This window comes from Hypanus sabinus, chromosome 2, assembly GCF_030144855.1.
Source record: "Hypanus sabinus isolate sHypSab1 chromosome 2, sHypSab1.hap1, whole genome shotgun sequence".
NCBI classification, from domain to species: domain Eukaryota; kingdom Metazoa; phylum Chordata; class Chondrichthyes; order Myliobatiformes; family Dasyatidae; genus Hypanus; species Hypanus sabinus.
The window spans coordinates 35102014-35124972 of NC_082707.1; the positions used below are offsets into that span (position 1 = coordinate 35102014).

At 39.9% G+C, this 22959-nt stretch overlaps 1 protein-coding gene across 10 annotated transcripts in view; it reads left to right on the plus strand.

Moving 5' to 3' along the window:
- dlg1b (discs large MAGUK scaffold protein 1b) overlaps nt 1-22959 on the plus strand; it is a 479606-nt gene that overhangs the window by 298358 nt on the left and 158289 nt on the right. For all 10 annotated transcript variants that reach the window (XM_059943959.1, XM_059943963.1, XM_059943971.1 and 7 more), the window contains 5 exons: nt 2081-2131; nt 7190-7314; nt 10037-10206; nt 13926-14062; nt 22145-22289. In XM_059943959.1, the coding sequence (XP_059799942.1) occupies nt 2081-2131; nt 7190-7314; nt 10037-10206; nt 13926-14062; nt 22145-22289 (628 nt within the window). The remainder of the gene's footprint in view (nt 1-2080; nt 2132-7189; nt 7315-10036; nt 10207-13925; nt 14063-22144; nt 22290-22959) is intronic.

Here is a 22959-nt window from a genome sequence, read left to right on the forward strand (position 1 = left end):
GGGAGCATATAGTTGAGATTAGTATGAAAATGGTCGATAGATAGTTAGGACAGACTGGTTGGGCAAAAGAGTCTGTTTCTGTCCTAACTGTAGGATTCACTCTGCACGTGCATGATTGATGTCAATATCAATTTAACTAGTTGTACCTTTTTTCACTTCCACTATTTAACTTGCATGCTTTATCCCATTCCACAATGAGACACCAGGCAAGAAGCCTGTTTGTCGCCCTACAAATATGCAGTATATTTAAACAACCTTGTATTCACTTTCCTCATCGATCTAAGTGAAAGCCTCTGCCTTTAGTCGATTTTGCTGTCAGTTCAAACGACAGCATATGGCACTGAGCACTTCCCTCATGTCATGTGTTGAGTTATCATTTTTATGACCAGCCAAAGCATTTCATTTGTGTAAATATTCTGCAAAGTTGTGTTTACATTTTGGGGAATGCTTAAAATAATTGAATGAATCATAGAAACTGGGGGACCAAAGGCCACTTGGCCTTTCTTGTTTGTGCTAGTCAAAAAAGAGCTATCCATTCAGTAGGTCTGGAACAATGACAATAAAAATGTTTTAACTGCACATCCAAACAGTTTTTAAATACGATGATGCTTTTTGCCTTGTAGGGCTTCAGGCAATGAGTTCTAGATCCCAATTATTTTCTGCTTGGGGCATATTTTCCCTTACTCTATTTCTAACTGTTCAACTGATTCAATTAATACCATGCCATTTTTATTCATCTAAGGGAAAAAGCTGTTTCTGGTCTTGTCTAGGCTCATTATATTTATTTATCGAGATGCAGCATGGAACAGGTCCTTCAAGCCTCGCTGCCCAGCAATCCCCCAATTTAACCCTAGATGACCACTTAACTTACCAACCGGTACATCTTTGGCCTGTGGGTGGAAACCAGAGTACCTGGAGGAAACCCGTGCGGTCAAGGGGAGAATATACAAACTCTTTACAGGCAGTGGCAGGAACTGAACCTGGTTCACTGGTACTGTACAGCATTGTGCTAACCACTACTCTCCTATGCCACCCTTGATCAACACCTTGATCAAATCTCATCTCATCCTCATCTGACCTAATAATTATACCGCCTTACATTTAACCACCAAGTAACGTGGGCGATAAAGACAGAGTTGGGTAGGATACTACTGTTCCTGTCTTTTAGAAGCCAATCTTTAACTGCCCGTTATTCTGGTAACTTTTCAAATCCATTGAGGATGTAGCCAATGTTCCCCATGTCTACAATAAAGTAGTTCGCTTGCCACTCTCTCTGCTGCCTATGTATCACTGTTGCTTCCCTGTTCTATAAATATTTACACCAGTTTCCAGTCAGTTTCAGGAAAGACACTCTTTGTGTTTTGGCACGTCCATTTCTCCTTCATTAATCGTTCCTCATTTACTTAGATTTCACACCTTCTGGTTTTATGGACCGCTTCAGGTTTGGTTTATCCCTCAGCCAATTGTGTTGTCTCCAAGTTTCAATATCTACACCCTAATGAATTTAGCTTTTCCAGTTTGCAGCTGGTTAACAACAATTGAAGTTGTGCAATATCAAATGCACTTACTAAACTTCTAACTATGTTAATGTACTAATGTCTTTTCTGCTACATTAAATGTAATAAAGCCACAATGCAATTCTTCACTTTACTGATTCCTTTTTTAATGGCATAAAATCTAATATATTTGCATTATGGAAAAATTTCCAATGGTGACTTTAATTAGGTAGAATCAGTGTGAGTATGCTTTCAGATTCTTGGATCATGAATGTCTGCAGTACGGTGTACTGTATGTATGAGAGTTGCGCAGGGTTAAGCAATATGTTTGTCATATTTATTATCTTCAATTTAAAATATTGAAGATTTAAAATCCCTAGATTGAAAGTGCTGTCCAGTTCAAAAGTTCATTTTATCTCTTATGACTACAAAGTGTTCGTCATATGAAGCAATCAAGTTACGAAAACCATGATGACAGTTCTGACCCATCACAGTGTAATGTGAAGCCTTTTAAGCTTTTCTTAATATGACCTAACTGTTTTAGCTGACTTCACAATTTACTTGTATCTTTGGGACTTTTGCAGGTCAATGGTACCGATACAGACTATGAATATGAGGAAATCACGCTGGAAAGGGTGAGAGCTGTATTACCTTTCATAATTGGATATTTTCAGGTGTCAGGAGTTTTCTTTAAAATTCACTGAATTTGGGCCTCAGAAATGTATTTCTTTTTCTTTGATAATCTAATTCAAACACAGTTTGAAGCAAGCTTCCACTGGTAACTCTTAGCATGATGTGCCGTAGCTGAACAGTTATTCATATGAGCATTAAGGGCACAGTAATTACTAGTCTACTTACAACTTCGAGTAAGGTTGGTATCATCATAGTTGTAAACTATTTAGAATTTGAGAACAAAATTTGAAACATATAACATCTGCTGGTATGTGATGTAATATTTCATTAAACCAGTTATTTACTCGATAAGTTTGACTTATACAACAGGAGATTCAATTTTCTAATACAGCTTTGAGTTTGGTTAACAGATTGATTGCAGAATTTTGTTTTGCTTTGTCTAACTGATATGTGAATTTTGCACCAAGGGATTAGTAACTGATATTACTTTGAGCTTCTAGAATCGTTCTGTAATTACCAGAAAATCTTTCAACAGCTTTGATTATATAATAGACTAAACAGCCCCTTCCTGTTTTCCTAACAAGAAAAGTTGTCATGAAAATGTACAGATGATATTTATTATGTTATTTAAGGTGTTTTGAAGCCCTATTTCCCTACTGTGACACATTCACATATTATTCTTTATTGAAAAATTATTTTCATATGAGATGCTTATTCACCTGTCCTTTTTCCAGACGTAAAATGAATTGACTTTATTTCTTACGTCCTTCACATACATGAGGATTAAAAATCTTTGTTACGTCTCCGTCTAAATGAGCAATCATAGTAATTTATGATAAATAGAACAGTCAATGTAACATAGAAATACACTCATATCAGTATGAGTTAATCAGTCTGATGGCCTACTGGAAGAAGCTGTCCCGGAGCCTGTTGGTCTTGGCGATACCATTTCCCGGATGGTAGTAGCAGCTGGAATAAATTGTGGTTGGGGTATCTCGGGTCCCTAATGATCCTTCAGGCCCCTTTTTGTACACCTGTCTTTGTAAATGTTCTGAATCATGGAAAGTTCACAACTGTAGATGTGCTGGGTTGTCCGCACCACTCTCTGCAGAATCCTGCGATTGAGGGAGGTACAGTTCCCATACTAGGCAGTGATGCAGCCAGTCAGGATGCTCTCTACTGTGCCCCTGTAGAAAGGTCCTGTTGATGCTTTTGTTCATCAATCGTCATTAATTATTTATTTTAACTGTTTTGGCAAAACAGAAATGCATTCCTAGTTCTCCACTCTCACAGTTCCATATCAGTTTGTACATCGTCATTTCTGTCAAATATCCAGTCAAATTGTAGTCAAGTAAATTGCCTCAGCAGGAGTTATTTAAGTAAGAAACATCTCATTCTGTATTTTTGGGGAAGGAGATCCTTGCTGATTTATTGTAGGATTTGAACCAAAGTGCTTGTCTTTATTCAATCTGTTACTTTAAGCCACTTCTAACTATAAATCTGCTAAATATTCCCATCAAACTGTCAAACACCTGTTTATTTCATGGAAAAATGTTTCATCGTGCGTAAGATTAACCACAGAGAAGCTGAATTTTATGCAGATACTTTTCACTGATCTATTGTTCTTAATTCAAGCATATAAAAATAGCTGAGGGAGTTTGCGGTATTAGTCTTCTCCCCATGAAAAGTTATTCAGTGAATTAGCATAATGGAATGGCAATAATTACATGAATGTTCAAGACAGGAATGGTAGAGCTTCTGAAGAAACGTTTAACAAAACTAATCACCCATTATTCCAGTGGGCAAATTCAAACAATTTCAAAATTACCACAACAATGATTCAAATGTTGGCTTTGGTATGGAGCTTGCTGTGTAGAGCTGTTTATTATCAGATACAAATAATTCTTGATTTGGTTTACAAAGTACTTTATGTAACTAGTAAGTTTATGATTTTAAATGAATTCTTTATCCTCGATGTTGCATTAGAATGTTGGCTGAATCATGAACTAGATTTTGGCCAAGCAAACTCTATACAATAGGTTCAGAAGTAGACCATTCGGCCCTTCGAGCCTGCACTGCCATTCTGAGATCATGGCTGATCCCTTGATTCCCCTATCCATAAGATACCTATCTAGTGGCAGTCTCTGCCATTCCTGTCTCATGGAAAATGTAATAATCTTACTGTTTCCAATGGAATTGTCTACTGAAGAGAATATTTTTTTTAACAAGCAACACAGAATGTGTGTTGCATTTTATAATCCCACGTAATTGAACGTAGACGATTTGGCATTTGAGATGAATATGAAATGAGCCATTTTGTGACAAAATTTTTATTTTCACTTTGGATTATTAATAATGTTTGCTTATGGCCAGCTTCAAAATAAATAGTCATTTCATTGGTCTGAATTAATACTTTTTAATTGACACCTCAGAATAATTTATTTGCAGTTTTATGTCAAATATTTGGATTCAGACATGGGACATTTGTTCACTGCTGCTGAATGTAACAGTGTAATTAACTGTGGCATAACCTCTATTGCAGAACTAACTACCTTTTCTATTAGAGGGGAAAGCCTAATTATATACAACATAGAACAGTATAGCTCTTGATAGACCATTTGACCCCCGATGTTCTGCCAATTTTGATGCTAATTTATACTGAATGTCCTTCTCCTGTATGTCATCCATATCCCTCCATTCCCTTCATAACTCTATGTAAAAGCCAATTAAACTTCACCAAATTGTCGGTTTCCACTACTGCCCCTGGTAACCTGTTCTGTGTACATATCTCTGTGTGCTCCACATGTTGTCCTTAAACTTTCCCCCTCTGTCCTTGAAAGCATGTCCTCTGGTGTTTGATAGTTCTTCTGTGGGGAAAAGATTCTGACTGTAACATATCTATGCCTCACATCATTTTAAAAGCCATTTTTTAGGTCTCTCTTCAGCCCCGACGCTTTAGGGAGAATTTTGTGTAGCCTTATTTCATACCAGTTAACCTAGGCAGCATCTTGCAAACCCCTTCAGCACCTTCTCCAAAGCTTCCACATCTTTTCTATAATGAGACGAAAGGAACTGCATGCAATACAAGCGCGGCCTGACTAATGTTTTATATAGCTGCAGCATAATTTCCTTACTCGTGTACCCAACACCCCTACTAATGAAGACAGGAACGCCATACACGACCTTTGCCACCTTATCCACTTGCGAAGCCACTTACAGTGAACTATGGACTTGGACCCCAAGAATGCTCTGTACCTCCTTACCATTAAATGTATAGCTTTTCCTTTTCATTTTATTTCCCAAAGTTCAACACTTCAACTTTCCTGGATTAAGTTCCATCTGCCACTTCTCTGCCCATTTCTGTAAGTCATCTATATCCTGCTGTATTCTTTGATAGTCCTTTACACTAGCTGCAACTCTACGAATGTTGGTAATGCATTATATTCTGATTCAGAACAAGTGTACTCCACCTTGGTCAATTCTGTAGTTTGCCTCTGTAGTGTATTTAATATTTAAGTAATGGGAGTTATCTTCTTGAACTCCCATGTTTCATTTGAATTTAATGTTTTGAAGTGTTACGCCTGTGGCCCCCCTCCTTTGTGAGAATCGCAAGATCGCTATTAAGTCAGGTCAGGAGACCCAGGAAATGAGAGAGAGACGTTTGGAATGTCCTGGCCCCAGCGATACAAAGTCACGGAACAGGTCATTGTCTCTTGGAGACAGAATTGTGTATTGAGTGCTGTACTTCGTGGAAGCCCTCAGGCAACGTGGGCTGGTTGGGGGATGGCATCATTCCACCCTGAGTGACATCTGAGACCCCATGAGTGGGGATAAAAGAGGGTCTGGGGAACAACCCTTGACACATACCAGGAGAAACGCTAGAAGTTCCGTGACAGCGTTTAATAGCGATAGCCGGTGGAGGGCCCACGTGTGTCCTTTCTCATTGCCCCGGGATTGAGGTCCTACCACGGAAGGCGGCTTAGCTAAGGAAGAGATCACCACTGACGCTATTTCAAAGGATCGACATCATAAAACGGAAAACCGGGCAAGTTCTAAACCTCCGTCTCTCTCTCCAACCAAAAGCTGCAGCTTGAATGAACTAAAGTGACTTTTATATTTCCATCGGACAATCCATTATCCCCTAGACAACGATAGAGCTATTTCTTATTGATTATTATTATACCCGCGCTTTTAGATTTAGTATTGACGACGTATATTATCTGTATGTTTGCATTGATATTATTTTTGTGTATTTTATCAATAAATACTGTTAAAAATAGTACCATCAGACTTCAAAGGACCTCTCTATTTTTGCTGGTAAGTGACTCAGTTACGGGGTACGTAACAGAAGTTATAAAACTTAACAACCTCCTTTACTAAAATTATAAAGCTGTCAACAAATAGCATAACATGCTTTGTGGAGAGAGAATTTTGATTTTAATTGAAGACCTTTCATTGGAACCACACACTGATAAGATGTTTAGAAGATCATTTGGTCTGAAATCTTAGTTTCACTATCCACAGCTGCTGCTTCAGCTGCTTAATACTTCAACATTTTTTTAAAAAATATTATTTTTTTGGTCTGTATTTGCTGAGGTTTAAAAGAATGAGGGGAGGATCTCATTGAAACTTATCGACTATTGAAAGGCCAGGTCAGAGTTGTTGTGGAGAAAATGTTTCCTGCAGTGAAGAAGTCTAGGACCAAAGGGCACAGCCTCAAAATAGAAGAACATTCCTTTAGAACAGAAATGATGAGGAATTTCTTTAACCAGAGGATTGTGAATCTGTGGAATTCATTGCCACAGAGGTCTGTGGAGGCCAAGTCATTGGATATATTAAAAATGGAGGTTGAAAGGTTCTTGATTATTAATGGCATCAAAGTTTACAAAGGTGAAGGCAGTAGGATGATGTTCAGAACGGTAATATATCAGCCATATGAAATAGCAGAGCAGACTGGGCTGAATGGCCTAATTCTGCGCCTGCGTCTTGTGGTGTAGTTTTGTCCTATGTGCCAGGCACACAATTTTTATCCTCTGTTTTCTGTGCTTGCTCTTGTTCAGGGAAATTCTGGCCTCGGATTCAGCATTGCAGGTGGCACCGATAATCCACATATTGGTGATGATCCAAGTATATTCATTACAAAAATCATTGCAGGAGGTGCAGCTGCACAGGACGGAAGACTGCGGTAAGTCTCATTGGGCGCATGGCTGTTTGCAAAGCGAACATTCATTCAGTCAAGTGTATTCTTGAGGTTGCATTATGGGTGTCCGAAAATCTTATCGCCAGATTCCCCAGCTGTTGGTGAGATGTAGTCTTCATGCCTTATAGCAGAATTAAAAACTTGAAATATTAATGATTGTAACAGTAAATGTACCCACCAGAATTCTTAATTAATACAAGAGCATAATTGAACAAGTGAACAATTTCAACAACAGGAGTTGCATTGTTAATAAAGAGTGCACAGATGTATTTCCTCACTTCAATTTTAATGATCCTTTTTCAAATTAAAAAAAAGCTTATTATTAGGAGTATTCAAAAGACTTCTGTATTACAGCATAGAGAATCAATTTTTGCAGGCTGTGAATTTGAAAACAGCCTTCGCAATCACATTTCATCTTGGGGACCAATTTAGTCTGAGAAATGAGTAAACACTGTCTATATATTATGTGCGGCTTCTGTTGGACAAAAGAGTTACCTTGGCTGAAGAATGTTGTATTTTGTATTGAATTATTTATCATGTCTGTGTGTATAAAATTGCCTGCGGTTTGACCAATCTGAACAGCACCAGTGGGACCACCACTGTCTTTGGTGTTGCTACTGAATAAAATTCTCTTTTAACATGAATAGGAATATTAGGGTGCGGAAGTTGAGGTTTAGTTTTTGTGGAGTTTTTATCAGAACTCGTTTGCTGCATAGCGTCCAGCTTTGAGCATTGCTTGACAGGTCAGATATTCCTGCTATCAGTGCAGAAGGGAGTCACTGGAACTACGCAGTCTGCAGTCGCAGCTTGGCGAGTCAAGCAGGATCCATGAAAGGGAAGGGATTGTCGACATGTTGGGTGGAAACACTGCATCAGAGGTGCCTGATACAAGGTCTCGATCTGAAACACTAACAATTTCTTCCTTTCCACAAATCCTGCTGAGTTTTTCCAGATTCCAGCATCTGCGCTCATCAGAATTATAGCACACTTTAATGATTTAAATGATGGGGGCAGTTTCTGCTCCTTTTCAGAATAGCAAATTGAGGGATAATCTAATTGAAGACATTAAAAATGTATTAAATACAAAAGAGAGCCAATTGCAGAAGATAAATGGCACGAGCAGTCCCTGTAAGCTTCCTGCTTAAATTCTCCCCTCCCCTCCGGACTCCTTCCTGTCTGATTAAATCTATGACAATATAAACACCGATGCAATTGAAATCGTTCATCTCCCAGTCTCTAGGCTTTTGGACTAGGTATAGAAGTCACCCCTTGATTTCAGGAGGACGCCCCAATTTCATCTCACATTTTCTGTTCCATGTTAGAAGATTTTCATGTATTTTCTCTAAGATCACACAGCTGAAGTTCACAGCTCAATGTTATTGTAACAGTTTGAAACATTTCCATCACAAGATCAAACACAGAATTTGGATGATATATAGCATAATCCAGTGTAAATGAACATGAATAACAAATATCAGTATTCAATATATTCTCATTGTTTCATGCACTGCTTGAACACATAGGAGTTAGTTTATAAACGATCAAGCTGTTTAATTCTTGCACCTTTTCAACTGTGCTGTTTCATATTTGACATGTTAAAGATGGAACTGACTATTTTTACCAAAAGAATAGCATTCTCATTTTGTTATTTATTCCCATTAAAGTTTGAACTTTAATGACAGTGTAAGGACAAACAATGATTCCAAAATTCTGTGTGACAATATGACAAAGCTAAATGTATAACATTTGAGACAAGAGAAAGCAGATGATGGAATCTGAAGCAACACAAAACAATGGAGGAAATCAGCTGGTCAGGCAGGACCTGTGGAGGTATAGTAAATGGACAGTTGATATTTCAGGTTGAGAACCTTCATGTGGACTGAAAGGGAGGGAAAAATAGCCATTATTCTCCACCTTTTTATACCAGCCATCTCCCTTCCACCTTTGCTTGGATTCCCTAATGCATTCATATTCCTCCGATATTGAAGTGACATAAACTGGACATAACACTGCAGTTGAAGTCAGACCAGTTTTTATTGAATTTCGGCTATTTTATACTTTTTTTTTGCAAAAGCCTTATTAAAGAGTTCTCCGCCTGCCTTTCCACTTCCAATGTCTTGTCCGTCCATCCATGCTTCATGATTGATATTGATCCTTATTGATGGACAAAAAAATCAGCATGGTATTAAAACAAAACACATTATGTGTAAGCAGCCCAATTTGTGCTGCTGGCAAAGACAAATTTGATTCTCGGAACTTGTTTCCTCAGTCCGGTTAATGTACTCTTATTGGCTTATATACCAATGAGCCTTCTATACAAGACATGCTATTGGAGTACAGAAAATTGTTCAAAACTTGGTAAAGTTCACCATGAGCTAAAATGCATCCCCAGAAAAATCCTTGTGAATTATTCTAAACTTCCAGTAATTGCTCATCTGTCAGAGGGTGCTTTATGACAGAAAATTTAGTCACAATGCTGAATTTCTCCATGATAATTCAGTATTCCTCGTTTCTTCTTTTCATTTTCAACCACACCTATTAATTGTCCTCCTCTCTTCTTTCCCTTTCATTATTTAGTTCTTCACTATTTCTTTCTAAGTCAGGAATCATCTTGCAAGATTAAACAGTTGTTAAAGTTTTATTCACAACCATCTTTAAATTCTTTCCAGCTTGCAGCTTGTTTCATTGCCTGTCTTTTTAATTCTAGGGTGAATGATTGCATCCTTCGAGTAAATGATGTAGATGTAAGGGAAGTAACACACAGCAAAGCGGTAGAAGCTTTAAAAGAGGCTGGATCGATTGTACGATTATACGTGCGAAGAAGGAAACCAGTCACAGAGAAAATCTTAGAGATAAAACTAGTTAAAGGGCCAAAAGGTAGGTTATACATATAAAAGGAAATGTAAAAAGCTGTTAAATTAATTTTTCACTATCTGCATCTGTTATTGTTGTTCATCAATTAGCTCTGGTTCATTCTCCCCTTTTCCTCTGAAGTAATTTCCCAAATATATCTATGAATCTGCAGAGTTACAGCAGTGCACAGTAGATTCTCACAGATGAGGAATCTGTGATGTGAGTAAATGCATCGTACAATTCTGATGAGACGTTCTGACAATTTAACAACAGATAATCAGCTTAATACATCTGTGTTGGTTGGAGAGTCCAGGTTTGTGTCCTCAAAATGTGAAGATTCAGGGAAGATATTGTTCAAGTATTCAAGACATTTTGTGTAAAACATGACATGGAAGGTGACTGATGACACGTTACAAGGTTGCCATAATAGACTCAGACTGTGAGTTGGTTCAAAGGAGATTGGGAACATGAATAAAAGAAGGCCATTCACTTCGATAATGGAAAATCCGTACAACAGTGTCATTCATTTTTCCTTTTCAAGTATCCCTTCATATCTCTATACAAAAAATAAGTGTAGATTGCAGGCTTGGATCTATCAATTTTGATTGACATTTTGATTGGTACCACCAGAGAATAAAGTGCACAAAGTGCTGAGGGTATTGAATGTGCTATTGTAGGAAGTACACAGTATCAGGTGAGCCTAGACTGAGGTGTCAAGGCAGGCAAGTTCAGATTCGGAATGCTGATGGGCTTTAAAATAGGGTACCACTGGGAAAGTGCTATACATAGATGAAATGTGTTCAGGTAAGATAGGGAAGGAAACAAAGGAGTTATTTAAGAAGGGCGGCATGGATAAGCCAGGAGACAACTGGCCACTGAGCCTTGTGCTGATGGTGGCATTCAAGGGGATTCAGAGCGACAGGATTTATTTGTGATTGCAAAGGCTGGCTGATGACATCATTGTTGTGCACTATGTCAAAGGTGGTGAGCAATCATCGTAAGGAGGGGGATTGAAAATTTGGCCGAGTGGTGCAATAACAACAACCTCTCACTCAATGTCAGCAAGACCAAGGAGAGAGAAACCATGAACCAGTCCTCATCGGAGGACCAGAGTCAGAGAGAGTCAGTAAATTTAAATTCCTGGGTGTTACTATCTCAGAGGACCTGTCCTGTAATTGCAAAGAAAGCACGACAGCACCTCTGCTTCCTCAGGAGTTTGTGGAGATTTGGCATGTCATCAAAAACCTTGACAAACTTCTATAGATCTGTGGCGAAAAATGCGCTGACTGGCTGCGTTACGGCCTGGTATGGGAACGCCAAAGACTTTGAGTGAAAAATCATATAAAACGTAGTGGTTTTGGCCCAATACATCATGGGTAAAACCCTCCCAACTACTGAGCACATTTATGTGAAATGTTGTCATAGAAAAGCAGTGTCTGTCATCAAAGATCCTCACCACCCGGGCTATGCTCTTTTCTTACTTCAGCTATCAGGTAGAAGATACAAGTGCCTCAGGACTCACACTACCTGGTTCAAGATCAGTTACTACCCCTTAACCATCAGGCTCTTGAACAAAAGAGGATAACTACACTCATTCTATTTCTGTTCCACAACCGGTGATCGTGGGACACTTTAAGGACTCTTAACCTTGTTATTTCATGCTTTCGTTATTGATTGCTATTTACTTATATTTGTATTTGCAGTTTGTTGTCCATTGGTCCTATATGCTAAGTATGCGCACAGGAAAAAGAATCTCGGTTGAATGTGGTGACATGTATGTACTCTGATAATAAAATTTACTTTGAACTTTGAAGGACTAATTTGGGATAGCATGGTGTTGTGCTTAAAAAATCATATCTCACAAAGTTGGTCACCTCTTCAAGAGGGCAGGATGATAATCATTGTCTACCTGGACTTTAGGTGGCAGGAGCAAAGGATGTTGGGAATGGTGAGGGTAGAGCACAGCAGGAGGCCTGTGGAATGTATGACAGAAAAGAAATGCCGGGGTGGAGGATTAGCGTGGGTGCAGACACACCCGGCCAGGTCATTGATTTCAAACAATTGGTTTATTGATAATTACAGAATATCTCCCTTCACCCTCATCCTTATTCTTGCCCCTACCATGATTTCTGTCTCCCTGCGCCCTTCCCACTCAGTCCATTATAGAGACCTGTATCAGAATCAGGTTTATCATCACTCACATATGTCATGAAATTTGTTTTGTAGCAACAGAACAGTGCGATGCATATAATTACTCAAGAACACACATAGACACAAACACACACCCCCTCCTGTACCTAATAAAGTGGCCACTGGCTGTATGTTCACAGTCTTCTTCTGCTGTCGCCCATCGTCTTCAAGGTTAAATGTGATGTGTATTCAGAGGTGCTCATATGCACACCAATTTTGCAACATACAGTTAATTAAGTTAATGTTGCCTGCCTATCATCTTGAATTGGTGTGACTATTCTCTCATTAACAAGGCATTTTTGCTTTTTCGCACCATTCTCTGTGTTCTCAAGAGCAGGGGTTCCCAACCCTTTTTTATGCCATGGAGCAATACCATTAAGCATGGGGTCTGTGGACCACAGGTTGGGAACCTCTGCTCTACACTCTATTCTGTGTGAAAATCCCAAGAGATCAGAAGTTTCTGAGATACTCAAACCAATGAAAGTAAGCTTGTAAGAAAACAGTTTGTATTTAGTAATTTCGGAATGTGGTGTTAGTGTCAAAGAAAGTAAAAGTGGAAAGTGATGAGGAAATGATGTTTATGGAAATATATTTGTCACTACTTCTCAAGAATATGTAATTGTGTACCAACCAATCATTCCACAGTCAAAGCCATGTTTCTAACCCATTCTGAAGTTTGGTCTGAACAACAACAGAACCTTTTGACCATGTCTGCATGCTTTTATGCATTGAGTTGCTGTCACATGATTGCTTGGTTAGATATTTGCATTAAGGCATTAAGGAGCATATTTGCATTAAGGCACCTGACAACGTGCCTTTGAGTGAATGTGTGTGTGTGTGTGTGTGTGTGTATATGTATGTTTATACATGGACTTGGTGCCAGAGTGTGGTGTAAGGAGTTACCATGGTGATGTTTCAGGCCTTTAGGTAGGCACATGTATGTGCTGTACAGGGAATTGAGGAATATCAAATTGTGTGGAGACAGAAGGGATTTGACATATTGGTTTAATTTGACATATTGGTTTAATCTGCACTGACACCACAGGCTTGTTCATGTGCTAAACTGTTCTGTTTCTTCTGTGTCTTATGTGTGATGGTGGTTCAAGTTGATGGGATTGTGGGTGGAATAAATAGTATTAGAGTGGGACGTGTTTAAGTGGGTGGTTGGTGCAGATTAGGTTGGCTGTATAATTCTGATTCTATTTTTTTTTACATTGCATTATATTGAGATATCAACACTTATCATTAAGCAGCACTTCCCTCCCAAAGAACTTGTCAGAAAACATTTTGTATTTAGTAATATAATGTGGAATTAGTGCCAATGAAAGTAAAAATGGAAAGTGATGAAGAAATGATGTATCTGCAAATATATTTGTCACCATTGCTCTGGAAATGTTCAGCTCATAGAATATGTAATTGTGCCATACTGGCCTAGCAAATGTCTTGTGGCTGTTTGAATAATTTCTCTTCACCCTCCCACCACCCACCTGAACAAAAAATATTTTGTATGAATTGAAATATGATTTGTATTTTCATATTTTATTCCCCTAAAGGTCTCGGTTTCAGTATAGCTGGAGGGGTAGGAAACCAACACATTCCTGGAGATAACAGCATCTATGTAACCAAAATCATTGAAGGAGGGGCTGCACATAAAGATGGCCGGTTGCAGATAGGCGACAAAATTCTGGCAGTAAGTTTCAGTGTATGTCAATCGTAAAAGTTTCAATTTGTAAAACTTCACAAGGTTGAGTCAGGTCAAATGCTTGGGTCATTTTTTTTGTCCTTACCTCCGAGTGGAGTCATCGGGACGCTGTCATGACGGCATTTTTTTAAGCAGGCTTTCTTATTTTTACGAGGCCGAGTTGCTAGCTCGACGCTCAACCAAAGCGTGCAAGGGAGCGGGCTGGATTCAAACTCGAGAGCCTTCACTCTGAAGTCCGGCGCTGATACCACTACGCCACCAGCCGGCCTGCTTAGGTCATGGAATGACTGAATGTTCTGCTTCCTGTTAAGCAATTGCATTAGCATGTTACGACCTGTTAGTGTAAGCCGAAGCAAAAAGGTAGTTCCTTTTCTGAGCATGGAAACATTTTCTTCTAAGAACATAAATTGAACAATTGTGCAGCTCTGGGTGAAGAACAATTGATTACAACTTGGCAAGCATCTTTACTTGTATTTCAGATTCATTCAAAAGGGGTCCAGATCAAAGACCATCAATTTGATCATGATGCGCCATAAGGCATTTTTGACAACTAGCTATGAACTCTTGTGAAGTACAATGACCAGATTGAAGATTAGCTTTATTTATCACATGTACATAGAGTGAAATGTGTTAACGTCAATGAACAACATAGTTAAAGACATGTTGGGGCAGCCCATAAGTATCTCTATGCTTCTGTTGGTAACATAGCTGACAAATTATTAACCCATATGTCTTTGGAAAGTGGGAGGAAGCTCAAACATTTGGAGGAATGCCATGTGGTCGCTGGGAGAATGTACAAACTCCACACAGAAAGTGACAGGAATTGAACAAGGTGCCATGCCAACTGCTATGCCAAAGTAGGTCAAAGATTGTTCTTAACAGAGCCCACTGTCTGGGCCCATGACACAACCATGCAAGAGATGTTTTTAATTGATTCAGATGTTTTTTAGAAAGCACATGAATATAGTGAATAACTAAGGACTTGCCCACACTTGAACGTAAACAAAAATACAAATGCTGGAAATCTGAAATAAAAAAAACAAAAAAACTGCAAGAAACATGCATAACTGATGGTCACTCAGCATGTGCAGAAAGAGAAATTGTTAATGTTTCATGAAAGCGGCCATTGGTCAGGCCTGGGAAAGAGAAAATATATTAGTTTTGGTTGCAGAGAAGGTGGAGGTGGAGGGAATATCTCTGACAGAGTGACCTAGATGTGAGTCCGGCAGTTAAGGGCAGATGATCTTTGTTTATCTAATAGCAACAGTATGGGACAAGCTAAACAGGCCAGACTCCATAGCAGACAGATAAAAACTGAGTCAAAGAGATAGGTAATGAATGGAAATAGTACTGATACAGAGAGTTAGTGAAGCCATTCACTTCTTCTGTAACTTTTTATGGCTGTCTTTATCAGAACTGGCCATTAATGCCTGTCATCCATCTACAATTTTGACTCAGTCCTTCTCCACTGGTACAGCCTGCTGGCTGAACATGTTCTGCAATAGTTCTTTTCACAACGTTTAGCCCAAACACATAATCTGCCTCCACCTATCACATTTATTCATTTGATTCCAGAGACACTCCGTTGTTCAGTCATCTCTTCCCCACATTCTTTGCAATTGAAACTAGCACAGTTTCTCGTTTCCCAGTTCTAACAAAGGATCTCTGAAATGAAATGTTCGCTAAATTTCTCTTTTCATACATTCTGCTGAGTCCTTTTAACTTATTTTCCATGGGTTTGATGATCCAACTCAAAGGATCAGGATAATGATATGCTAAACTTCCCTGGTGTAAAACTGATGGCTGGGTACAAACTGCTTCCAGCACTTGTCCTTTTGCTGGGTTCATCACAGAGTCAAACAGTGGAGTGAAAGTCAGTTACACCAGCACTTATGTCTCAGATTCTGTCTTGCATACACTGAGGCACAGATCATTGTAACCTGCTATTAGTCAACACAATTCAGGTCAAAGTACCTATCAATAAAGGGCAAGATAGATATTTTTACTAATAAAGTATTTGTGTTACACAGGAAAAGGGAATTACTATCTGCTTTCTCAAATATAGATCAAGAGAAAGTGTGCAGCTCACATAATTGATGCGTAATTTCCCCAGAGGAAATTTGTGCCCATCACTAGCAGCCAGCGGAATGATCATTTTTGACTGTCCTAAAGGAAAGTTTGATTTTTCGGTAATGTGATCAATGGGGTTCACCTTGAGCTAACTGCCACCACATCCTTTTGGGTCTGGAATATTAATGGAAGAATGGCACCATTATTTCACTCATTATAGATTGAACTTAATAATACTTTTCAATTGTAAGAAATGTAATTGTAATTTCCTTCAGATAATGATTATATCTTGTTTCTCTATGTTTGCAAAGTAGATTGGATATAAAATGTAATTTTCTTTATTGAGGATTTTGAATTGAACTGGTAATACTGGATGGAACCTAATCAATGTATCAGACATTGTTCCTATGAATTCTCTGGGTGATTCATATTGTTTAGGATCCATTTGGCATGGCTATAGGAAAATTTATATCATTGCATTGCTTGCTTTTGCACTGGACTGATGGAACCAATAAATCCAGTATTCCCTCAAAGTGCTTATGCATCTGATTTATTAGGATTTTGTCCATCCAATTTACTGCTTCAGGTTACACTCTGCTCTTTCTCAGAAGTTTTTAAAAAGTTAAGTGATATTTGTTGTATAATTGGCCCATCTGTCTTAGGCTGTTGGAAAATAGCTGGGGAAAGAGCACTGGAACCAATAAAATTGCTGACTTTTATTTCATTCTGCCTCAGATGATTACCATAAGACAAAGGAGCAGCGTCAGTTCATTGGGCCCTTTGAGTCTACGCCATGGATCATGGCTGATCCATTTCCTTCTCAAACTCATTCTCTTACCTTCTCCCCATAACCTTTCACACCCTGACTTAGCAAGAATCTATCAACCTCCTCCTTAAGTGCACCGAATGACTTGGCCTCCACGTCCACCTGTGGCAATGAGTTCCACAGATTCAACACCCTCTGGCTCATTCCTCCTCATCTAAGTGCACATCACTCTATTCTGAGGTTTTGCCCTCTGGTCCTAGACTCCCCCACCATAGGAAACATGCCCTCTACATCCACTCTCTAGGCCTTTGAGCATTCGATAGATTTCAATGAGTTCCCCCTTCGTTGTTCCTAAATTCCAGCAAGTGTATTAAACATTCAGAGGCATCAAGCACTCCTCCTACGATAAGCTTTACAATCCCAGAATCAGTCTTGTGAACTTCCTTTGAACCCTCTCCAGTGTCAGCATATCCTTCCTTGGATTACTCAGGGCCCAAAACTGCTCACAGTACTCCAAGTGAGGCCTCAGCAGTGCCCTATAAAGCCTCGGCATTACATACTTGATGTTATATTCTAGTCTTCTTGAAAGGAATTTGCATTGCATTTTATATATTTTTTTGCATTTCCCTTCCTCATCAACCACACAACCTGCAAGTTAACCTTGAGGGAATCAATCACAAGGACTCCCATGTCCCTTTGCACCTCAGGTTTTTAAATTTTCTCCCTCTTTAGAAAACAATCTTTTTATTCCTATGAATAAAAATGACAGTACACTTCCTGACCCTGTATTCCATCGGCCTCTTCTATGCCTCTTCTACTAGTCTGTCCAAGTCCTTCTGTAGCCTCTCTGCATTTTCAAAAATGCCCCTCCACCTATCTTCACATTGTCTGGAAACTTGGCCACAAAGCCATCAATCCTATCGTCTGAATCATTGGCAAACAATGCGAAAAGAATCTGTCCCATCACTTGTCAAGGGCAGCCAGTCAGACACTTCCCCACACTTTGCTTCCTGCCAATCAGCCAATGCTCTATCCATGCTGGTATCTTTCCTGTAATACCATGTGCCATTGTCCTGTGAAGCAGCTTCATGTGCAGCACCTTGTCAAAGGCCTTCTGAAAATTCAAGTACACAGTATCCACCAATTCTCCTTTGTCTATCATGCTTGTTATTTCCTCTCAGAATTCCAACAGATTTGTCAGGCAAGATTTTCCCTTAAGGAAACCATGTTGGCTTTGGCGCATTTTATCACGTGCCTCCAAGTACACTGAAACCTCATCCTCAACAATCAACTCCAACATCTTCCCAACCACTGAGGTCAGACTCACTGGCCTATAATTTCCTTTCTTCTGCCTCCTGCCATTCTTGAAGAGTGGAGCGACATTGCGATTTTCTAGTCCTCTGAAGCTGTGCGAGAATCTAGTGATTCTTGAAAGATCATTAGTAAAACCTCCACAATCTCTTCACCTACCTCTTTAAGAGCCCCAGGTGTAGTCTGTCTGGTCCATTTGACTTAGCGACCTTCAAGCCTTTCAGCTTCCCAAGCAGCTTCTCTTGAGAAATAACAATTTCACTCACTTCTGCCCCTGATCCTCTCAAACTTCCAGCACAATGATGTTGGCTTCCACAGTGAAGATTGGTGCAAAATACTTATTCAGTACATTCACCCCCCCCCCCCCCCCACATTAGCACCTCTCCAGTGTAATTTTCCAGTGGTCCGATATTTACTCTCACCTCTCTTTTATTCTTTATATAATCCGGAAAAAGCTTTTTGTATCCCTTTTGATATTATTAGCTAGCTCTAGTGATGAGTATAGGGCCGAGGAGATGCTTTTTAAAAGCTTCCCAAACCTCTGACTTCCTAATCCTCTAATTTTTGCCCCATTGTATGCCCTCTCTTTTGCATTTATGGCTTCCCTTGTCAGCCATGGTTGCTTCATCTTGCCTTTAGAATACTACTACTTTGGGATGTATCTATTACAAGAAAGAATAAGTGGCAGGAGGTTTCTACTTCACTTTCTAAGGATCAGTGAGTGGGAAGGTAGTTCAATATTCTGAGAGTACCTTGTACTCTGTCTTGCCTTCTGTACAATCTTTTCCGACATCTATTCAGAAAACACTCCAGTACTGAGCCAAAAAAATTGTTGTTAATTGTTAATAAAAACAAGATAAGATGTCAATGACTACTACCCAGTGCCTCTTAACATATATCATAATGAAATCCTTCCAGAGGCACTGCTGAAGCAGGTCTATGGTGGATGCCATCTCCCTGGCCCTACACTCATCACTAGAGCATCTGGACAGTAAAGGCACTTACATCACACTGTTGCTTATTGACTACAGTTCTGCTTTAATACTATTCCAAGCAAACATTTCAACTCCAGACCCTGGGAGATAATGCCTCCTTCTGCAACTGAATCTTTGACTCTCTGACAAATAGACCTGGATTAGTAAGGTTAGGCAGTACCAACTCCCCACAATTATTCTAAACAGTGGTGATCCAGAAGGTTGTGTCCTCCTTTCTCCCCCCGCCCCCAACTTCACTCCCTATACACTCATACCACATGGCAAGATTCTGCTCTAACATCATGTACAACTTTGCCACTGTGGTGGACCACATCTGAAATAACGATGAGTTAGAGTGCAGGTTAGAGACTGCAAACTTAAGGGACATGGTGTCATAACAACAACCTTTCCCTTGATGTCAACAAGACAAAAGAACTCACCATTGACTTCAGAATAGGCAGTGGTGTATAAGCTCCTGTTTATACCAGTTATTGAGGTTAAAAGGGTTCAGAGCTTCAAGTTCCTATGTGTAAACATTACCAATAACCTGTCCTGGTCCAACTGCTGTGTTGATGTCACAGCAAAGGAAACTCACCGATGCCTCTACTTCTTCCAGGGGCTAAAGAAATTTGGCATGACACTGTCTAATCTTCCGGTTTTTATTAATGCACCATAGGAAGCATTCTGTCTGGGTGCATAATGGCTTTTCTGAGTGTTGAACTCATTGATGCATAAATTACATTGTAGATGTGATGAATAAAGCTAATCACTTTATTCTTTTAAATTAATACCTTGGATTGTTCTTGCCCCAGTCAGTTGTTTGACATCAGGACTGGACCCACAGCCTCACTTATGGAGTCCCTGCTGCCTTGATGGACGCACAACGTTGTGTGATTACCAGAGCTCAGATAGTGAACCCTGGAATCCCCAGTCCCCACTGGATTGCAACCACTCATAACAATGTAAAATAGATTCAGAAGGTAGACCTTTGGCCACTTCTTGCTCTATTTGATCTTTTACTTCATTGCCTCTTTTCTTGATCAACCCAATATCTCTTCATTTCTACAACGTTGAACATGAATCAGTCTCTGTACACATAGGTGACAGAATTCTCACGATTCTCTTTACTAATTAATTCCAAAGAATGCTTCCTTCCAATTGAAGAAATGTCTTCTCATTTGTTCTGAATGGCAGATCCACTATTTTGAGACAGTGACCTCTGGTCCTTTGCAAGGCACTCAGAAGAAATATCAACATTACAACCACTCCTTCAACCCCTGCAACAACACTTCCTTTACGTACACTGTGTGCAATGAAACTACTGTCCCAGGATTCAATCTTTACGGCTGTCTCTTTCACAAGTATATCTTCCTTGGTTTTAACAACCTGACCCTGGTAAAATTATGGTCTCTCAAGACCCCTGTGGGAGAAGAGGCCAAGAACCCCGTAGAAGTGGAATACCTCTACTGTATAATTGTCCTGTTGTAGTAACTGCCAATGCACCGTATGCCTTCCTAATTGCTTACTGTCCCTTTGGATTTTAAGTGTTTCATGTTCAAGAGTCGGGAATGAACACTGACACCTTTCAATCTCCATTTTCAAAACTATTATTCAGATTCATTTATTTACTGCGTGTACATTGAAACACGCAGGTGTTGCTACATATTCTGGTGCCAAGGTAGCACATTCATCAGAACAATACAATAGCAACACAACAGCAAAGCAAGCCCCTTTCCTACCCTTCCACCCACTCGCATACATAGGTAGGCTACCTCCGGGCCTCTGACCTCCAGTCCTTAGCCCAAAACTCTCTGACATGCAGACATGCCAACCTAGGGGCTTTGGCCTCCTGACCCACCGACCTCAGTCTTTTGACCTTTGATTGGACTCGCTGATCCCAAGACTTTGGCTTCTGGACTTCGCCAACCTATGGGTATAAACCTCAGTACTCACTGATCGCAGGACCTTGACCTCCAGACTTCAACTTCCAGCATGGACCTCTGACCCCAGGACATGCCGACCTGGAGGTGGAACCACTGGCCCTCGTGCCTCTTGCCTGCACAGAACTCCAGTCCGAGGACTTGCCCACCTAGAGGGGAGAACATATCAATCTTGGTCATTGACCATGGAGATCACTATCTTTGTCCTTCACACCTGCTGATATGTCATCCATCCAAACAGATTGCTTGTCTTTGACCCTGAAGCACTCTGACCTAAACTTTGACCAGTGGCTCCTGGCCCTGACTCTGAATTGCTGCCCCTGATCTCTAACTTCCCCTCACTGCTGTTCCCAACCTCCCAGGCTGTCCTAAAACCATCCCTACAAAGCTACAAAAAAAAACCAAGTCTGGGCCACGCCCCTGACAGCACCATCTCGGCACCATCTTGACCAGATAGTGGATGACATCTTACTTGTTCACATTCAGATAATAATATTTGATTAAAGCATGCAGAATAAGCAAGATCCCCCCCCCACCCCCGCCAACTTCACAAGAAAGCACTGAACTACTCTCAATAATCAGATAAAAGATACAGCTGAACAGTCTGATGTGATATGCATCTGGTTCCTCTGGTCTACGCAGCCAATCTCCAGCCTTTGTTTCAGCCTGACCTATTGTCACCATCAGATGTCCTCATCACTGGCTTGCTGCTACAAAGTTCAGCCTAGAAAGTCAGCGATAAGATGATTCACTTTCCTCCACCTACTGAATCTAACCATTGCAGTGTCAAGTGCAATGATAAGTCACTGGTAAAAGATGTTGGACCATTAAGGGTTAGCAAGGATCAGTTGTGCATTAAAACCAATTACAATTGTGTGCTGACTTACACTTAATTGGTATTTGATTTTGAACCATCTTTGTTGTCAAGTGAGCATTTGAAGTAATTGTTCTCTTGGCACACCAGCAAAGGACTTATTGTGCATTAGCATTGTTTTCTTCTACATTTCAGGTGAACACAGCCAGTCTAGATGAAGTTACCCATGAAGATGCAGTGACAGCTTTAAAAAACACAGCAGAAGTGGTATACTTGAAGGTTGCCAAGCCAACCAGCATGTATGTGCATGATGGGTATGCACCTCCAGACATCACCAACTGTAAGTCTTTCTCAGCTTGCTGATGTGCCGTGATCTCAAGGCTGCAAGTTTATTCGTGAAAATTTGTTTTTTAATGCTTTTAACATGTAATATATATTGAAATGATTTGGACAAAAATATAGGTGGGCAGATTTGTACCTTAGCTGAAGACATAAAACTTGGCAGAATTGTGGACAGTGAAGAAAGTTGTCAAACGTTTTAGATCGGGTGGAGAAATGGCAGATGGAGTTTAACCCAGATAAGTGTGAGCTGATGTACTTTGGAGGTCAAATGCAGGAGGCTAAGTGTACAGTAAATGGCAGGACCCTTGGGAACATTGATGTAGAGAGGGATCTTGGGGGCAAATCCATAGCTCCCTGAAAGTGGCAAGACGAGTAGATAGGGCAGTAAAGAAAGTGAATGGCATGCTTGCCTGCATTGGTTGAGAATGTCATTAAGTTACGTCAAAGCTGTATAAAAGTTTGGTAGGTTGCATTTTGGAATATTGTGTGGTTCTGGATACTATATTACAGGAAAGGTGTGGAGTCTTGAAAAGATGCAGAAGAGAATCCCTAGGATGTTGACTGGATTGGAGAGTATTAGATATATAACTTGGATTGTTTCCTTTGGAACATCTGCAACCTGATAGAAGTATTTGAAATTATGAAAGGCATAAATAGAGTAGGTAGTC